General features: G+C 36.6%; 1 protein-coding gene across 3 annotated transcripts in view; it reads left to right on the top strand.

The window, feature by feature from the left end:
- Nucleotides 1-20,622, top strand: part of CDKL5 (cyclin dependent kinase like 5) — a 123,779-nt gene that overhangs the window by 48,080 nt on the left and 55,077 nt on the right. For all 3 annotated transcript variants that reach the window (XM_088051987.1, XM_088051985.1, XM_088051986.1), the window contains exons 2-3: nt 98-314; nt 841-875. In XM_088051987.1, the coding sequence (XP_087908113.1) occupies nt 251-314; nt 841-875 (99 nt within the window). In that variant the 5' untranslated portion in view covers nt 98-250. The remainder of the gene's footprint in view (nt 1-97; nt 315-840; nt 876-20,622) is intronic.

Below are 20,622 nucleotides of genomic sequence, written 5' to 3'. Positions count from 1 at the left end.
TTGTTAGACTATATTGGTGTGATACCTGTATACCATTGCTTTCTCTTATTGAAATAAATCAAAGTATTAATTATGTTATTTTCTATTCTTTCCCCAGGAAGCTATTGATTGCCTAGAAATTAAAACAAGGTGTGAGAAGTCTGATTGATCAAGGTGGAATTTTTTTTTTCCAAGAGCCTTTTGCAAAACCTTCAGACAGCCCCATTCGTGCCATGTTTTGTGGCTCTCACCTTAAGAGGAATTTGTCTTGATGAAGATTCCTAACATTGGTAATGTGATGAATAAATTTGAGATCCTTGGGGTTGTAGGTGAAGGTAAGTAGTATCTTAATAAAAGAATAATTAGAATTTTATAAATATTTTACTTAGTCCTCTTAATGATAATAAGCTACCGACTGCAGTATTTTTATTGTAGGTGTTTATTATCTATAGCTTCTGCTAATTTCCTTGTCAGCTGAAAGGAAGGGAAGAGAAATAAAACAGTTTTGTGGGAGCTTGGGGTTTTTTTATGTTGTTTTTTGTTTTTCCTTTTAAAAGTTTAATATATTGATTTCATATTAGTGGTACTAGGGGAGATGCAAGTTATCAAACTTACCTGCAAGCGTATTTTTTAAAAAATAATTTCAGTGTTTTAAAATCCATTTACGTTTAAGCAATCTTTATGAAATTGTTTCAGTGTACAGAGATTTAGTACCTGTATATGCAAGTTCCGGATAATAATACTGGGAACATTGTTACTTCTGTAGTTAGGAGGTTGCTGAACTCTGTTTAACCTTTCCACTTTTAATTTTTTTTTTTTTTTTGCTTTGAGATGGCTTATCTCTCATCTTCTTTGTTTCAGGAGCCTATGGCGTTGTACTTAAATGCAGACACAAGGTAAGTGAATTGCTTTAAAGTCAGAGGGAAATGTTGGTGTTTGAGTGAAGCAATGCCTTTGATGAGAACTAACATGTTAATATGTATGAGACATGGTATCTGGGGTGGACTTCTTGCAGTCAGTCACTTAATAGCAATATTAATTTGCAAGTTTCAGGGGAAATGGCTATGTCTAGTACTAAATCTCAATTATTTGTGTTTAATATTTTCTGAAATATTACTAATGATTTATAAATTTCAACTAAGAGAGTTTTTAAGAAAAGAGACCAAAAAATATTTTGGAACACAGTTTATGCTCAAGCAGTCTTAATTAGAATGCCAAATTATTTGCCAAATATTGCTGTAGAAGCACTTAGCTGTCTTGGAAGGAGCAGGGGAGACAAAGGGGAGTCCATGAGGGATTTTGATATCTGTAGGATGATCAAATGGCACTTAGAAAGCAGTGACTTTTTTTGGTTGTTGATTTTAATTTGGAAAAAGAAGTTAAAAGGGAAATAAAGAACACTGTTTGATACAGAAATGAAGCCTGGCAACCTGTCTTCTGTATTTCAATTTGTGGCTAAATTTTGTATCTGAACTTGCTGCTCATCATTGCAGAACTGACACAAACTATTTCTTTGTCTTTGGAGCTGCAGTGTAGTCATTTAACAAAATAACTTCTCTGAAGCAAAACATTTCAGAATCACAGAACTGTAGTGATCCAAGAATATATAAAAGTCTTTTTATGTAGTTCATATCTTCTTTCTAGAGAAAGTTAGGACTATGCTGAGGGTTTATGTTCCTATGGTGGCTTTTAGTGTGTACACAGAAAGGCTTTTGCACACACCCTATGGGTCTATCTGGAATGTCTTACACTGTTGTACTGATTTAAAAAAAAAGGAAAAAAATTGGAACTTAAGATCCTCTCTCAAGCTGAAGCCTTGTTGGGCTTGGGGATGTGTAACATAGGGAACTTGGGTCTTTTTAGATATGGTATGAAAATTCAGGCTGAGTTGTTTGAGAATACCTGGGTAGTGATGATACAGTTTGTACTAGGCAGCTCTATTCATTGTGGAAATTAATCTCACCCAGACTCAAGAAGTTTCTAGGATTTCCTGCATTGCTGAGTGAAATTTAAGCTGTACATGTCTATTCACGCTCATGCAAAAGAGTTCAGTACTCAAAAAGTATGGTGTATTGGCAGGGTAATCTGTTGTCCGGATTCCTATGAGAATACCTTGCAGCGCACCAGATAACTAGAAAGGAAAGGCTTTTCTTCAGCAGAAGAGAGTGCTCCAACAGCCTGTGTAAGACTGCTTCCTTCCTGAGAATCTAAATTTTTTGGTAGTTGCACCATTTTTTTCTACAGCTTCATCTTAATGGAAACAACTGTGCCAAAAGTTTAAAACCAAGTGGTATTTACTTAAGCTTCTAGAAAGTGGATTAACTAAGACCTAGGGTTTCCAGTTTTTGGAGATCTAAAGAAGAGGTGATGTATATTGCTGTTTTCATCTGATAATTCTCACTTCGAACAAACTGCACCTAGCCTCTGAGAGCAGATGAGTTTAGGAACTATCCAAACTATCTAACTGTCTAAAAGTTAAATGCTGGTCTTTCCTACTTGTATAGGAAAACAAAGATAAAACTCATTTTAATACAGTCTCAACAGACGTGGAAATGCAGGGATGTATGGTTTGGGATTTTTTTGTTTGCCTTTTTGTTGTTGGTGGTGTTTTGTTGTTTCCTTTTTACTGTTTTGCTGCTGGTGGCCATACTTTTGAATGCAGAAGTGTTTATATTAATGTTTATAAATAGTGGTAATATGCCAGGAACAAATTCCCAGCTATTTTAAATCAATATATATCCACTGTATTGTTGAGAGGGTAAACTTAGTGTGAAATGAGGAGCCAGCCCCTAATTGCAACAATTTTCCAACATATAATCCACTAGTGCTTCGGTGAATATGTAGCTTTTTACCTCAGTACATTTCACTGGCATGTGTATATAGATTTAAGTAGGAGAGAATGGCATAAGGAACAAATACCTTGTCATTATTATATGTGTTTTTTCTTTGCTAAGGGAACATTACCAGAAAAGCTAAAGTAGCTCCTCTGGAATGACTGTGTTTACATTATTATACAGCCTGTTTTTATCCCAAATTTTTCATTGCTAATTGTGGTTTGTGCATAAAGATTACTTGTTTATCTGAGGGTTTCTTCTGATTCTAAGCTAATAGAAATAATGTTGAAAAAGAACAGGGATAATGTTCTGAAAAGCTTTTTCCTATTTTTTCATTTAGTCAGATGATGCTTCCTAAGGAAATACACTGAAGCGCATCGTGTTTGAAAATACTGGAAATACATTTGATAGTTCCAAATTATTAAAAAAGGCTGTCTTGGCTCATTTGGATTTTGGCTGTTTTCTGAAAAGAAAAGCCACTTCAACAGTTCAATAGTGTCAGAGATCATGGCTGAGGAAAAGAATCTTTGCTAATATTTAAGGTTTGTCAAATGTTTGCCCGTTAAATAAAACCGGTATCCCTTTTACTTTACAAAAGGGGTCTTGCTGCTTCATTCAGAGTTTTTTTGGGCAATAATATGATAGGAAGATGCTGTGGTAAAGCCAGAGGTCTCCAAAGACGGGCACATGGAAAAAGAAGCCTAAAGAAAAAAATTAAGCCAAAAGCCAGTATGAAAAGGAAATGTTAGACTGTGAGATAATAAACTGTGTTTATAGGAGGAGCACTGACAATTGCAGCTGCAAGTATAGTTTGTAGAAATGAGGTGAATATATCCTTAGATGCCTGAGATAAGTGGAGACTCTGTCTAGGTGGAGATGATGATGCTAAAACAGGGGCTGTTTCTTAGGATGAGGCAGAGCTCTCCACACAGCCAGGCTGGAGAGGAAGATGGGTTCATAGGAGCAGGCAATCAAACCATGAGAGAAGAATTTGGACAATGCTCTCAGGCAAATGCTCTGATTCTGGAGGTGTCATGTGCAGGGCCAGGAATTGGACTTTGGTGATTTTTATGGGTCCCTTCCAACTCAGGACATTCTATGGTTCTATGTCTATATGCATATATTTGTATGTATAAGTTGATGGTGGTTTTGTAGGTTAGGCAGGTATGCAGGAAGGTGTGTGGCGATGCAGTTTCTCTAAAAGCATAGTTGAAATGGATGAAATCTCCTTGACTTCTCCTCCTTTCTTTGTGTGTTAACAGAGGCCTTGAGCCTGAGGGGATAGAGTTTAATCATTTGGAAGTTTGGTGCCAGTTGTTCTTGTATGTCCAACATCTTCTGCCTAATGAGATGGTCTTTTGTCTTTTATATTAGATATATATTTTATATTAGATATATATTTTATATATAGTGTCTGGTGTTGGTGGCTCTTAAAAGTATGAGGCATTTTTAGACCTTTTCCTTGGAGATAAACACCACTCAATTCCCATATTAAAAACAAACATAAAGAAATGTTAGTTAAAATTATTTGACACTTCAGTGCACTGAAGAATAATGAAGAATAACCTCTGGAATAGGTTTAATACTTCCAGGCAATGTCATCTTAGCCTAATATTTAGTTTTGTCTTATTTGAGCCTTCTGTAATGATCTTGCATTTTGTTCTGATAAATTGTTGGTCTGCCTCGGAATACATGAGAGAAATATTTGCTGACCCCTTAAAGAAAGGTACATTTTACTCATTAGAAAATATAGTGAATATGCATATGTAGCAGAATCATTACATTTCTTTTGAGTATCTCAGCTTTTTTAATGTCTTTTATTGCTAGAACCCCTACGGATCAGCAGGGTCATGGTTTTCCCTTTGAAACCAATTTTTTTTGTTGTTGTTTCTACAGCTAACCTACTTCTTCACACTTCACACTATTTGTTTGTGTTTGAGCAGAGTCATGAATTCCTCTTTTACCAATGCTGGCCAATTTGAGAAAATTTTCCCCTGGCCATCGCTGTGCTCTGAGGAAGTAATTCTTGTAGAACAGTCAGCCCTCATCAGCTCCTTTTCCCTTCAGGGCTGTCTTTAAGCAGATACTAGAACAAGGTGAAATCTGTTCTTTTGAAAGACTAGGGTTGTATTTCTATTGTCCCTCTCTCAAGTCTTTCAGAATCTTAAATTCCACTGTCATGGTGGAGATGCTGGTCTGTTGTAATGCCAGAAAAAAGGCACACAGACTCTGTAAATTGTAATTTAAAGTCCTGCTTCTTTAGTGAGTATTAACTTCACTATAATAAAATAAAAATGGAACAGGTGATCTTGGATCCCTTTAGATGCTGAGAATCTTCAGTTGTGCAGCATCAAAATGGCCTCTGATCTGCGTGCAGCATACTGTGCAAACCAGTCTGTAAGAGGAGTTTTTTTTACTATTTTCATTATTCAATCTATTACAGGATTCTTTTAAAAGAAATCTCCTAATCAATTCTGTTGTCAAACAGAAGAATGTTCTCAGGAGACCTTCTTGCTACATCCCTAGATAGAGGCAAGGCCACACAGGTTGTGTAGCTTCAGATGCTGAGTGAGAGCTGCTTGCAGGCTCCTCAGGTACAATGACCTGGCTGAGTTTGCCCTGCAGTCCAGGCTCCTGAGCCTGGGTCACCTCAGGTGAATTCTGATGTGCATCACTAATTCCTCCATGTACAGTGGTCTTCTGTCAGGGTGCATACACATTGCCTGTGAGGTTATCGTCAGCCTTCACATTCCTGTTGGGTTATTGATCAGTGTCAAGCAATTGCCTTCTCCATTTTGCAAAAATCTGATTGTCTCCATCATGCTGTATTAGCCTTGCAGCAAATGCTGGAGTGCTCCAAGTCCTCTGTGAGAACTGGACTTCATTTTAAGACTTCCCTTAAAAAGGCTTTATCTGTTTTGCTCTCTTCATAAGGTGCTTTGAAGCAGGTATTCCCCTAATGTAACCTGACTTCTAACCCTCATGGCAAAACTTATGATTTTTGACTTTGGTCTTACCTGTTTGAAAGCAAATGTACATGCATCAAGCACCCCTCTCCTCTGCAAGGATCTCCTCACCTTGTTAGGATATTTAACAGAAGATGAGCTGTTTCTGCTGTGGCAGAGCTCCGGTCATGCAAGCTATTCCACTACATTTTCTGTAGCCCTAAAGAGTTGGTTCATCCTCTAGGATGACAGGTAGTTCAGATAAAATGTATATTTCTGGAGCTGTGCACTGATTCCTAGTTCCTCCTGGTCTCTTGTCAGAACTTTTCTGTACAGGCACTGGGAGCCTGGTCATGCCGTTCTCATAGAGCAAATGAGAACTTCATACTCATAGAAAATTTGTCATAATATTGTCATAAAAACAGAGTTCTGAATTTCCCTGGTGGATGTTAGAATCCCTTTTCCAGCTCTTGTGTCTGCTGATGTTATTAACACCTTCACACTTTAAATCTGCAAACCATTTCTATGTTGTTGAGTTCTCCTTTAGTGTCAAAATTAAAAGGTAAGCATACTTGTATGTAAATATTCCAGGTTTTTTTCAGTGTGTTGTATTTTTTCATGAACTTTCTTTAGATTTGGCTCTCAAGGTTCATTAACTCCCCTGTATGCGTTAAGTCAAATACTTGGACTGAAGAATACAGTCATTACAGTTTAACTTTTATGGTATTATCTTTCGTACTGAAATGGGTACAGCTCTTTTTTGTTTTACTTTGGATGTGATTGATTTGACAGTAGTTCCTCTTTGCTTGATTGAGAAATTAAATGATGAGTAAATGAAAAATCTGAGTTCTCAAAATGAGACCAGATTGCTGCCTGTGTTTTTTCCCCTCATCCTAATTTTTTTTTCTGTTTTTTTTGTATGTAATTAAAAGCAATATGCTAATTCTTTCAGCTAATCAAATTTGGTTTGGCTTTGTGGCAAGATTTTTGGTTTTAATTGTTGCCAGGGTAAAATCTCTATGCAGCATACTGTTTTCTTTCAGTAATGGCAGTTTATCTATATAAGATTATTCCATTAATGCTGTGGTTCCTTGGGCTAAAGCATCTTTCCACTGCTGGTTTTCTGTGCCAAAATTTGTATGAAACACATAAAATAAATATGAGGCTTTTTGGACCTTCTGGATAAATAGGGTTTGCCAGTAGTAAGTGTTTGCAGTAGTCAAAGTTGAGATATTTGAAAAAAAGTTTGAGATGCAAGTATTAGGTGAGGAAGTTAGGCAAGTGGTAGTGCTGAAAGTCATGGTAACTCTTCAATAACCACTTGCTTAAAATTCACTATGAGACAGTGAATAACCTTTTGAATTCCTTACAGAATTGTATTTTGAAATGTTAGATGTATTTGTTTTGTGGACTTCCAAACTCTACTTCCATGGCATTCCCTCGAGTGCAGCAGTGAGAGGCAAGCTTGATTAGTGCTGATTCACTTCAGTTACTTTCTGTACATATAAGAGACAGACAATGACCATCTATAACTGCTTCCTATGCAGGGTAGACATGAATGTGGTATTGACAGTTCATAAAGCTTTCATTTTTCATTGATGCATTGTGACATTTGTCTTTACATGAACCTGAACCTCTTCCCTGTGGCAGGGGGAAACAGACAATCAGATAGCATTATATTAATGTGTTTTAAATATGATTGATGTCAGTAAAGTGCTGATTTACATCTAAGTAAGTGGAAGATTCATATTTGTACTGTTAGTGCTCCAGAGATCAGATACTTGTGCAGAATGGAGCATAGAAACTGAACTTGCTGAGTTCCCACAGCTTGAGCAGACCACTACTAATTCAGTCTCCCCTCTCACCTCCAAGGTGGGCTATAATGTTCTCCATATCACGGTAATGCTGCCTTTTATTTCTTTTCCTCAAAATCTTATTCCCAAGTCTCTCTCGTTCTTCAATTATTTTTAGAGGTTTTCATAATACATTCATTAATAAACACCATTAAAACACTAATTTTCAGGAAACTGAAATGACTTGCCTACAATACTGGGGAAAAAATACAGATTTCTGTTTGGTGTTGTCCTAATTTCCTTAAAGTCTGAGTCCTTTGAGGAATGATGAAGTAAGGTAGTCCCGGATCTTTTTTTCATTGCTTTTATTGTTTTCTGTCTGTGACTTCTGCTGTATGTTGCTAAGATGTGCTCTGTTTCAGGGTTTTATTTAATTTGATCTTATATAAAACCTTGCCATCTTTATCAGTCACATACAGTAATTTCTTCAAGAGGACTTGGCCAGGGTTCAACAAAGTGGGCATGAATGCATTTTAAAATGCATTAAATTACTGGAGGGAATGATAAGGGAGGTTTAGGTTGGGTATCAGGGAAAGGTTCTTCACCCAGAGGCTGGCCAGGCACTGGAACAGGCTCCCCGTGGAAGTGGTCACAGCTCCAAGCCTGACAGAGTTCCAGAGCTATTTGACAATGCTCTCAGGCACATGGTGCGATTCCTGGGGTGTCCTGTGCATGGCCAGGAGTTGGACTCAAGGATCTTTGTGGGTCCTTTTATTCTGTGATATTCTATGATTTTATGAAAGTTAATGTTTTTTGGTAATAATAACAACAATCACTTTGTAGCCATATCAGTGGAATGATGCTGCTTTGATGTCTGCAGTTGTGCTGTGTTGTTTCCTTTTGAGCCTTTTCTGACAATCCAGACTGGTGTTTGAAAGTTCCCTTGTTCCCTCCATTCTCTTACCTCCTCCTTTGTGCTTGTCATGTTATGGACCCTGCTCAGATATGGGTGGTATTCAGTACAAAAAATTTCAATTCCACCCCTCCTTTGCTCCCAATGGCTTATATTTAGAAATGTAAGGGCAAAGATAAGAAACAGAGCTGAGAAACTAACTTGCTGTGGAAGGGGATACTAAGAATTTTCTTTTTTTCAGATGTGTTCAGTTTAAATCAGTGCAGTGTGAGGGTGTTTGCTCTCAGTACCACAAATTAGGATGGCTTAAGTTGGCTTGTCCATTATAACGTTTCATGCAGTACAGAGCTGGGGTGCAGAGACACCTAATGCTGCAGAAGAAAACAAGAAGGGTGGGGGAGACAAACAGGGGAGCACCCTTGTACTTCAGGAATGCAGGTAGTTGAAAGAAGCATAGAAGCGTGAGTTAAAAATAACAAGAGTGATTCATCTTGCTTTGGAAGGATATGTAAAATGTATTACTGATGGTTTTCAATTTAAATTAAGTCAAAGATAAGCAATTTGTTGCAGTCACAGTATCTCAGATGAGTATTTCTTTTAGACAGTTTCTTCTACTTGGTCACACTAATGACTCTGGATAAACCAGACATCTTTTGCCCTTTTTATTTTGTTTTTTTAAGAAACTGTATGCATTTTTTATAGTATTTTACATAATCCTTTATATGAATTCTTACTGTGGGTACTGGTGTTCCTAAGTGAAAGGTTACTGCTTATGCCACAAATAAGAGCTTTGCTTGGAATATTGCCAGTAAATAAACAAGCCTCCTAGTAGTTGCTCCAACTGCAAAGGGATTATATATCATGACACTTGTAATAATACAGAAATCATATTCAGACCTGCAGCAGTGTGTTCTGTGGCTGCCCTTAATGGCTCTTAATTGCAAACAGCTTGTAGAGCTCTATCTCATTTTAAGGTCCTTGTAAGTGAAATCTTACTTTTAAGTGTGGATGTGATGAGCACCCAAAACAAGATATCCATAAAATTATTTTTTCTTGCAAAAAGTTGAAAATGTTATGCTGAAAATTAAAGTTTAGGAACATGACTACAGTACTTCTTAGAAGCAGTAGCAGAAGAAATTAGAATAGATGAGATTTAGAGACCTTATGTAGGGTCTTGGATCATTAGGAAAATAGTGGTGCAAGCAAGGGAATTCATAGTTACTACAAATTAATATATGGGAGAGAGAGCAGCATATGGCTAATGATAGGACTACATCCACAGTAGTATGAACTTGGCTGAATATTGGATTACAATCTGGTTTTGTCATCAAATTGCAAATTACTCTGTAGCATAATTGATGCTAACAAAATGGTATTTCTAAATTTTAGTCTGATTGTTTTCCCATGAGGGATTCTTGTGGAGTTTTTAAACTTTTCTAGGAAACATGAGCAGCTCTAAAAACACTAGGTTAATCATTGATTTCTGAACACTGTATTTAGACAAAGGCCACTAAGAGCACAACTCAGTGTTTCAGAAGATCATACATGCAGATTATTAAATGTACCATGGTAAAAATGGGTCTGGATCAACTGTCTGCCTTTCAAAATTCTTTGTAGCAACTAAGTTAATCTAAAATTTAAATACGCTAAAGTGTCTTGAATATGTCATTCACAATATATCAGAGCACATATATCAGAATATGCCACTCTTTATTTTTGTTTTTTTTTAACTGATGAATTTACAGTCTTTTTTTTTAAACTCAGGAGTCCTGGAAAATGAGCATTTGACAATGTACGTAAAACATTGATAATAACAGTGAAAAATTCCCTATAATTTCATTTTTTTCTGAAAACTATAAGTTCTTCTTGGTACTATATTTTTTAATCAGAAAAGATTACAGTGTGTTTTTAAATATTAAGTTGTCCCTCTGAATGTCCTGGTTAAAGCAATTTATATTTCTTTGATTACTCGCTTCTGTGTAATTCCTAACTCATGGAATAATCTCCTAAAATATAAAAAACTTTCTAATTTTTTTTTTTTTTGTATAACAATTCTTGGAATACCTAACTTCTTTTGAAGTATAGTGGTATTTACTTCTCTTTCAAAGCCTGGATAACAATAAGTGGGGAAAAAAGGAAAGTAGTTTCCTTTTATATCATTATATCTGTTAAAATTTGTATAAATATGTAAATTCTTGTGCTAACAACCTAAAAATTGCATTTATAATGTGTTGTTTGATCACAGCTAAAGGCCTAAGTAAGGGACTAGACAAACCTAACATCAGAATATGGTGATCAAAAAATTTTGTATATAGTGGGCAGGCAGTCTGAGCTCTCAAATAGAGGCCACTTTTGCTAAGACTGCTTTGTGCTCTTTTTTCATCCAATAGCATTTGTTAAATGTTTTCACAGAACATGGATTCATTCTTTATGATATCTATGCCTTATACATGTGTTACAGTTCTGAAAATCTTCAAAACACATCTTTTTGCTGTGTGTAGCTGCAGCTCCACCTGGACAATAAAGCTTGATGAGTCTGCTGCTTGCCTTTTTTTCAAGAATAGTCCAATTGCATGCTAGTTTCTCCCTTCTAAAGTATATCTGTTTAAGCTGCTTCTGATTTAAGATAAAAACTAAAACATCTGGATTTATAAAGTATTTGCATTTTTACTATCTCTGATCCACTTTAGTTTAAGTTGCTAAATTAGACCAATCTTTATGCAAGTTCCTTTTAAGCCATAACACCACAGAACATAAAGGCTTTACTTTGCACACTATGAAAAATCACGCTATGCAATTTTATTTTCACTTTTTCAGATGTATAGCAAAGTGAGGCCTTGTTTCTGAACAAGACAGATAACTCTTGTTTGGAAACAGGTACCAACTTTGCTCTTCAATTTTATAGTTACTTGCACCTTAAAAACTTTGATAAGCATCTTCTGTTTCTGCCTCCATGTGAGGACTGTGTAAGTAATTTCTGTGTAGTACTGGGTGTAGAAAGATTAGTATAACAAAGTTCAGTGTCAGTCTTGCATAAAGGGAGGATGAATATTTGCAGGTCTTGAAGTGAAATGATTGTACTCATGGATACCCATTGCTTCCTGGTTTCATTCACTTGTACCCTCATACCCATACACTTAGAAGTATAAAGGGACACGTGTGTGCTCATGAGAGGTGTCTGATTTTGGCAATATCTCCAGTGTGCAGGATGGAGGATGAGGGTAAGGAGCTTTCAAGTCCCCACTTCATCTCTGAAGTTCCTCTGGGTGGTGATAACAAACTAGTACCTACGTCTTTTGTGTATATATTATGTTTAGATGTTGTCTGTTGTTATGGAATGGTCCTTAGCTTCAATCTTGCTTTCTTCAACTTCCATGGATCTGTTTTGTGCTTTTCCTTGTTTGGGGCTTGTGTCTGCAAAAGATGTTTATAATCTGTTTCCTTGATGGGCTAACAGAAGATAGGCTCACACATTATAAGCTGCAACCTTGTGGCCATTAAAAAAAAAAAAAAAAAAAGTGTTTTCGTGGTATGGCAGAAGTAGGTGATATTTGTAAGTGTAATAATACACTGAGATGTGAAAAGATGAAATTCTGTAGGACCTAAAAAAATTGACTGGTTACACCTACCTCCTCTTTTGACAGTATGCATCTTGACCAGGAGGCAAGCTATCTTCTTGAAATCAATTAACATTTCCAACAGAGATAGAGTAATGCCATGTTTATGCACAGAAATATGTTGCAGGCAATGCCATCTGCAGAGCAGAGCTGACTAGCTGCTGCTTCTACAGGATCAAGTTTTTCTGTGACTGTTTGTGTGGAAAACTCATCCAAGTGGTGCCTACCATTTCTTTCCCCTTCAAAGCATCAGCCAGTGAAGAACTGTGTTAAGAAACATACAAAAGATCTGATGGACTTGCACCCTGGGCTCTGAACTTGTTCTAATTTTGTAAGTCCTTCTTGCTTCCACTGCTATAAATGTTGTTGTAGTGCTAAGAAACTGTTTGGGGAGCAACAGAGAATTAGTAGGAGCTTCCCCCAGTGACTTTTAGAAAGGCTAAACATAAGCCAAACAACATCCATCCCTTGGACTCTAGTAGGTTAAAAAAAAGAGAAAGTGAGGAAGAGGCATTTATCCTCAGAAATTCTGGGGTGTATTGCCCGTCATCCATATTCCTCAGATAACATGAAAGAGAAAGCAGAGTAGATGTCCAGATGATGTCAGGATCAGAGAAGCAAATCAAGGGTGAACAGCCTGTCTATAAGCCTGTCTGTAGTATTTCTTGGTTTCTATTTAGTAGGGTTTTCAATGAAATGGATAGTGTTTAATTTATATTGCTAAAGAGGAGCTTCTGTTCCTTTACCAACATCCTTCTAATTACACATGTGCACATGTACAGTGCACAAGTGTGTATACACACACACACGCACATATTTGTGTAATTAATGAGTTACAACATAGTGGTCTCTTCTGGTCAGTTTTTGAAAATGCTGCTAGCCCATTCCTTCTGTTGCTTGTACAAAGATTTTTGTATGTACTAGTTTAGCACACTGTTACACTTTTCATTTTTATGCATGTAAGGAGAACTGAACACTTATACTTGAACAGTATAAAATATGAATGGCAGTAAATCTGTTGTTTTATCAAAGTATTTCGCAGGCATGTACAAGGCTTTAATGAAAATATGAAGAAAGACTTCACAGCTGAAGTCTTGTGATTATATTTTCTCAGCTTTCACTTGTCTCTGCATCTGAAGATCGTGTTTCAGGAACTTTCTGAAAATTTATCCTTATTGCTAAAGTGTCTTGTTTTTATATGTTTTTGTGAAGGAAGACAATCTTTTATCACTTCTGAGCTATTAAAAGAAAAATGAGAATGAAAGATCTGTTTAGTTTTATAGTTCTGTATCTACAGTAAACAATAAGACCCAGAATTTTTCAATGGAAGAACATGCCCTTCCTGAACAGATCAGGCTAGGAATCAAATTATGAGGGCATAGTTTATTCTTGCAAAGAACAAATATGTGGAAAGACAAAAGTAAAGGAAAAATTACATACAGGGATCTCTTATCTATGGATTTGTTTGAGGTTTTTCTCTTGATTTTTAGACTGGGATAGGTTAACAATTAACATTCTTCAAGGTCACCTTTTTATTTTTTGAAGAGGTGGTGATAATTTACTATTCAAACAGTACTACCTGAATGAAACCCGTGTGATGTGAATAATTTTTTTTTTCTATGAAGATTTCAACTGCATTTAGAATAACCAGTTTATTAATTTGCTAACTTTTTTTATGTATTATTACATATTCAGAGCTATTGCTATAAAATTTTATACTGCAGTGTTGTGGAGATTAAAAAAAAAAGAAATCACACCCAGAATCTTGTTATGATGAAACCAAGTCAGATTTGGCACATTCAAGCACAAATGCTAGTCAATAAACTGCTGTTAGAACTATTGTTTACTCTCTGTACCACCAGAAGGCTTGCTACTATATCAGTTTACAAAGGACAGAAGGCACCCTTCCTCTGGGAAAGCTTTGTTTTCCATATCATGCAGTTTAGACCAAGTACTTCAATGAAACTCCAAGCTTACTTGTACAGGTTTAGCTTTTGGATTTTTGTAGTAATCTTAAATCAAATCTGAGGTAGGAATCTTGCTATTAAACATTAATGAGAAATTTCTCATTAATTTCTCATTAAGTTTCTAATTCACTTAAGTAAAAGGTTCAAAACCTTTACTCCACAAAGAGTCATAAAAGTTTTCCTATTGTTACTTTTTCTTTCACCTCTCTTTCAATTAATCTTTATAGTGCCTTGGAACTGAGAGAAATATGGCTTTAGGAGGTCAATATATGACATACATTCTAAATCCATAGTTTTCTTACCAAAACTTCTCATGTTAAATAATTGAGCTCTTGCTCAAGGATCTGATCTGAAGCATTCTTCTGGAAGCTTAATATAAGGAGAAAAGCAACTTCTAATGGGCCCTTATTTGCAAGTTATTTAAAGTTTTATTGATCTCAGGTAGTACCTTTAATTACACCAGAGAAAGGAAATGCAGAGCTCACAGCAGGGATATTTATAGCTTCATGAAGATCCTCACAAATGAACATATACTTTATTCTCTAATATGCAGGTGAAAGAACAGGGATGAGCTTCAGAAATTCTGGTCTTGCTGCTAGCTATGCCAGATTGCTTAGTGGGATGTGAGAATTGACGCTGCAGTTACGTTGGCAATGGAGATGTTCTTCCTTCAGTAGCACACTTTGGAATACTTTATTTGTGTTTCTAGCATGTTAATTACAAATACAATCCTATGGACTGTGATGATCTTAATATAGCAATGTAACTCAAAGAATAATGATCCAGAGAAAGTAATATCTCTGAGGTTACTAGTCTTGATAAGATTTGGAAATGTACCTTAAAAACATGTACATGCATATAAGTTTGTGCACGCAAAAATAAAACATACAGACAGAAGGGCTGCAAAGTTAAGTAACTTGGGTGGAATTAATCTCACCCACTGTTTCAGTGCTTAGGTCTTGCATAACCAATCTCCCTCATTTATGTAAGTTGAGAGAGTCCAAAATCCAAAAATCAGCTCTGACCATCTGGAAAATATTAAAATCAGTAACCTTCTGGCCAGATCTTCTCTCCTTCCCCTGCTCTTACTAACTGTGGGGAAAGCCTTGACAAATCACATTGAGTATCTAACTCTTAGGTGGCTAAAGCTAAGTGAGATCGACTCTACCTTAGGAAATATTTGGCATTTTATATAGATGCATTGAGTTTTAAAACACAGAATATAATCGTTCTCAGTTTAAATTTAGCCTTGGAGGTTGCTGTTTCTATTTTAGGCCTGGAGAAGGGCTTCAGTTTCTTTTGCATACTCCAGGATTTCTAATGAAAGAATGCTACCTTTTCCCCTCAAATACTGCCTTGCTTATGTACACTGTGATAAACTTACTTTTTTTTTCCCCCCCATAATTTTCTAGACTTCTCAAATACAAAATTCATCATGGAACACCATATGGATACCCACGCAGTTGTCACACAGCTGTCAGCTTCTAGTATTTGAGATGGCATAGCTAGTAACCTGTTGCCTTCATCCCCCATGCATACCAGAACACTGTGGAATGAGACTCATCTGTGGTTTTTGTGGGTTTGCAGCTATTTCTGAATTCTCACCATTCCTCTGCTTTCAGTTAAATTGGGTTCCACTAAAATTTTAATGTTCACAGATCCATTTATTTGTTATGCTGGTTTTAACACTAACTTCTGAGTTGAGGTGCCTTACCACAGTTTTCTTTTCCAATCTGTTTTCAGGCTGCATTTGTTTGCCTTCTTTTCCCAGTTTCTTTAGCCTTCCCAGTTTCTTTAGCCTTCCCAGTTTCCTTAGCTCTTCACTCTGCACTTTTTTGTTTCTCCCCACATACTGTTTCCAGTGTTTGTGATCATAAACTCAGTGAGATCATGACACTTTTCCTTCCCCTTTTTCCAAGAAGTATTTGTTTGTCATGCCTGGGCAAACTTTCACAGTGAACTTAAATTCTGTGTGGTTATCCTTTTTTTTTTCCTCCTGGCTCAAAGTACATCTGTTGTGTGTGAGATCTAAATGTGCAATATGTTAGTCTTACTGGCAGGGGCAGTTTTTGCTAGAAGAGCTTTTTTTAGTCTTCCCAGAATTTCTGTGGTGTTTAGACTTTTTTCCTCCTTATTGAAATATAAGGGAAAATATACTGATCTTACCACGACTTTTTGGATGCTGAGGAAACTGTCTGAATTAAGTCCACAATCTCTGTTTCTCAATTTAGCTCCAAAGTTGAAATTTCATCTGCAGAAAATGCTATTTTTATGAAAACTTAGATGCTACTTCTTCTTCATCTGTTAGTAGTAGCAGAAGTCTTCCTTGGATGCAAATTCCTTTATTTCCACATGTATGTTTGGCTTCTCAAGTTAGCTAAATTACCATGCAGCCTGTGTAGAGGCAGCCCTCCTGTTCCTCCAACCTCTGCAGCAGTGATCAGGAAGGTGTTGAGGTATGAATTTTGCATTCTTTCTTTTAAGCAGTTTGGAATAAATTTTAATCTTAATGCTGTTCTGTGAAGAAGAGAAAATCTCTGAAAGGAACACACTTTGAAATGCTTCATGGAGAAAAATGGCAGTTTTCTTAGGGGGCAAGAATTTCTCTTTTACTATCCAGAGAGTGCACTGTTTGGATAATCCCAGACAAGAAAAGACTTTTTTTTTTTTTTTTTCTCTGCAAACCTGAATGGAGAAACTTTGAGAAGAAATTAAGGTCTCCACTGAAATACTCATCAATATACAGATTAGAAAAATCTTCTAAAATTTTATTTGCTTTGGCAAGAGCGTAATGTCAGCAAAACTGTTTCTTGATGAAAAAGACCTAGAGAGCAAAAAGATGTCTTGTAAATGCCACAAAATCATTAGGGGCAGAGGAGGGTATTGTTTTCTTTCTGTAATACTATTGTCTAATGTGAACTGAGGCTTGAAAATTCAAGTGGCATTTTCCTGTTCAAATTTATCTTTCCCTGGAGAACAACACAAAAAATATTCTCATTAAAGATCTGGAATAAGTGAAAGGGAATGACAGATTCCTAGGGTTAATGCAGATATCTATGAAATGTTTCATAGCCAAACCTAACAATGAGCTGACACCAGAATACCAAAGGTGATGGTTACATTAGGTAACACCTTTTAGGTACCAAATTGCATGAATAAGACAGTGTTATAGTATTACACTATTTTGTATGCCCAAAATGTGAGGAGGAAAAGTTTTCAGTTAAAAAAAAACTTTCTTCCTTTTTTTTGTTTGTTTTTGTTATTGTTGTTTGTTTTTTGTTTTTTGTTTTTTGCTTCATTTTTAATTTGAGGCACTAAACATAAAAGCTCTTATCTTTGGGATCCTAGACAGGAAGACCACTGTAGCTTAGGCTTTCCCCCAGATGTGGAGAGCTTACCATTGCTAACTAATTAATGTATTAAAACCAAAAATAATCTCTACCTTGGCTCTTGCTTTTGCTCCAGAACAGATCTGGAATGGCTGCTTGGTATCCAAATAGGTAATTGCTGCCTCTGGTTGTTTAAGGCCCACTTCAGAATACAGAGGAGTTGTTGCTGCCATTTGCACATGAGAGGTGTTAAAATCAGGGCAGACCTTGTCTCTGCTTTTTCAGCATGGAAGTGACAGTAGCTGCTGCTATGTTTAGGTGTTTTTCCTTCAGTTCTGAGAGACATTTTTTTTTCTAAGATAGTGTTAAGCCGAGTAAACTAAGTTTGAGAAATCCTGTTGTAGCTTGTACACTGAAATAAAAATTTAGTTGGTACATAAAAATGCATAGAATTAATAGTGGTGCTTTATGTTGGATGGTTGGATGGATGGATATAGATAGTCCAGAAAAGATGGGCTCAAAAGAGAGGAGTGAAGTTGCCCCTTTTGGGAAAGAGTGTCTCAGATATATGGTGGTATTTTCTGGGATTGTCTTATGGCCCACTCTTAAGGAAAAAGTGGGTCGTAGCAGCTGGATAACAGTGTGGTTGAGACCCTGTGGTTCAGTTAGAGGTGGGAAAACTCAAAAACAGAAACTGTGGCATTATATTGAGTCTTGGTTGTAGACCACTTGATCACAGTGAAAGAATGGGCACAGCCTTCTTTACACAGCTGATGATGTTTCTGAAGCACTTGTTTTTTAAGGGAGGAATTCTGACCCTTGTTTTCAAGAGGGGACTTTAACTTCCGTGGAATTGCCTGGACAGGCAGTGTGGTGGGATGTAAGCAGTCCCAGAGATTTCTGAAGGGTATCAGGGATAATTTCTTGATGCAGGTGATGGAAAGACCAGCCAGATTATTATACAATAACTGGATACAGTGTTTGCAAAACAGAGGAGTTCATGAGTATATCAAAAAGAAAATGTTAGAAAGTACAGACCTTGAATAGAGAGTATTCAAAACCTAATAGGTGGAGTTTGCAGGGGATGCAGCTTTAAAAGGCCTTTCTGACAATCCCATATGAATGTTGTAGGTACTTCAGCAATCTTAAGTGCTGCCAGACACCCATGTTTGGGCTACTGAATCATGGCTGGAGTGACTGATCAATGTAGAACTCTTAGAAGTCTGAGTACACAACTCACATACGGGGTATGAATGTAGATGTCTTTAAACTGAATTCCATCTGAAGAGTTTCAGCCTCAGGAACCTGCTTTACAAGTTTGCCTTTGGTTCACGGTAGGTCTTGTTTTACAATTTAAAGAAAATGCCTGTCATATGGTTGATGAGAAGAACGACAACCCCCAAAAATTTAAAATGTGAAAGTACCAGATAAAAAATAAATTGTATCCACTGCAGAAATAAAGATTTAAAAACTAAAGCTTGAGATGTGACGAACTTCAGAATTTCAGCCAATCATGCTGAAACTATTTTGTCTCTGAGACTTAGTATAAGAAGGAGGACTGAGGATTTTGGCACTGATACGTTGTTTTAAAAAACAACTAACCAACCAAAGTAACTTTTTTCTAATAAGTTCTCCCTGCTCATGAGTTAAAAGGTGCCCAGGAAGGGAGCATTGCATTTCAATAACAAAAAATTTAAGAGATACAGTGTAATTATAAATGTCTTGTTGACCTCTGAATTTATGGGGACCGTGATACCTCAGTGGAAGTCATGAAGGTAGTACAGTTTGCCTTTCTACATTTTCTACACTTGTATTACAAGTATCAAGATTATGCTATAAAAAGTAATTAAACAATGCTGGTATCTGCCAATGCAATATTATGCAATTTATAAATAGCTTTCATTTTCACAATTTCCAGTGTTAACAGACCAAAAAAAACCCCAGAAATAGAACTGGAAGAACATGAGGTTTGAAACTGAAATTGCTATTACTGACATTCCAGCATCGGAATAATTGTATAGACATTTACTGAATTTGGTTTGTTTTGCTTCCATGGTTTGGATTAAACAATACTGTCAAATTGTAAAATTATATGGATTAGTGCTACAACAGAATGAAATGAAACACAGATTATTTTAAACATTGCTACAAGAGTACCAGTTTATCATGAAAAGCTAGAATAGCTACATTTATAGTGTTTAAAACTGTTTTTTTATTCCAGATCCTTTTCATTACATTATTGTACACATTCTTTGGAGATGCACATTTACTTTCTTGCTTGGAGATAATTGTGAATAAATACAAAAATTCTACTTGGAACAATGGAAGTTCTGATGCTAACCACTATCACCAGCCCAATAGTTAGTAGAAAATACTGAGTGGGTTCACTTCCTTTCAAGTGTTTGTTTAAGGGTAGTATTTACACCCTAAATTAGTAGACTGCAAGTTCTTGAAGGATGTAAAATGCATGCTTTGTAGTGCACTTCTTAGGATTTAGGTGTGCCTCTTTACAACTGCTCAAAGCAGAATGAGCTACAGCATGTTGCTGCAAATCTCATCCTGGTGCATTTTGAATGCCTTGAAGGCTATTCAGAATATCCCTAGAAATGGGGACATCCAAATTGCCAGAAGTGCCTTCCAGCCCCAACTGTGCTGTGCACCTGTGAAGTCCCTGCAGTCTGGAGAGCCCCTGGCATCAGCATCGTTGTCACTCGAGCCTGCCACTGGGGCTGGAGCCCCAGTCCTGGGAGCACATGGACACAGATGGACCACTCATTTGGCTTATGCATTCATCTGATAATTGAATGAGAAATACCTGCTGTTTATGACTCCCTTCACTTGATTTAAAACAAGATCAGTAATGCAAGCATTTGCTCCTGACATCTGAACGAACAGTAAAGTTGTTGCAAGTATTTCTGAAGGATGTAGATAAAGAAATCAGAGAAACTCTTTCAATCTGTATGCATTTTTTTTTTTAAAAAAAAAAAAGTCTCTTTCCATCATTACCCCTACTTACTGGTAATTTCCTGTCAAGGATTTCGGCCATTTCTTGTGCTTCTTTCCTCAGAGGGAATAGCTGAGCTTATATGGCTGTTCCCCTTGAAAATCTTTTAAGAGTGCTTTAAGCTTTCCTTCATCCTCTTGTTCTTCCTCAGGAGACGGTGTGACCATCTTCCCTAAAATGGCATGTATAGAACTCTTTGTTCCATTAGGAGTCTTCCCTGCTCTTAGATGGCTAGTAAATA

Source organism: Pseudopodoces humilis, chromosome 2, assembly GCF_049639895.1.
Source record: "Pseudopodoces humilis isolate 2021_Gansu_Grassland_sample_001 chromosome 2, ASM4963989v1, whole genome shotgun sequence".
In the NCBI taxonomy this organism is placed as follows: Eukaryota; Metazoa; Chordata; class Aves; order Passeriformes; family Paridae; genus Pseudopodoces; species Pseudopodoces humilis.
This window is presented reverse-complemented; position numbering and strand designations above follow the sequence as displayed.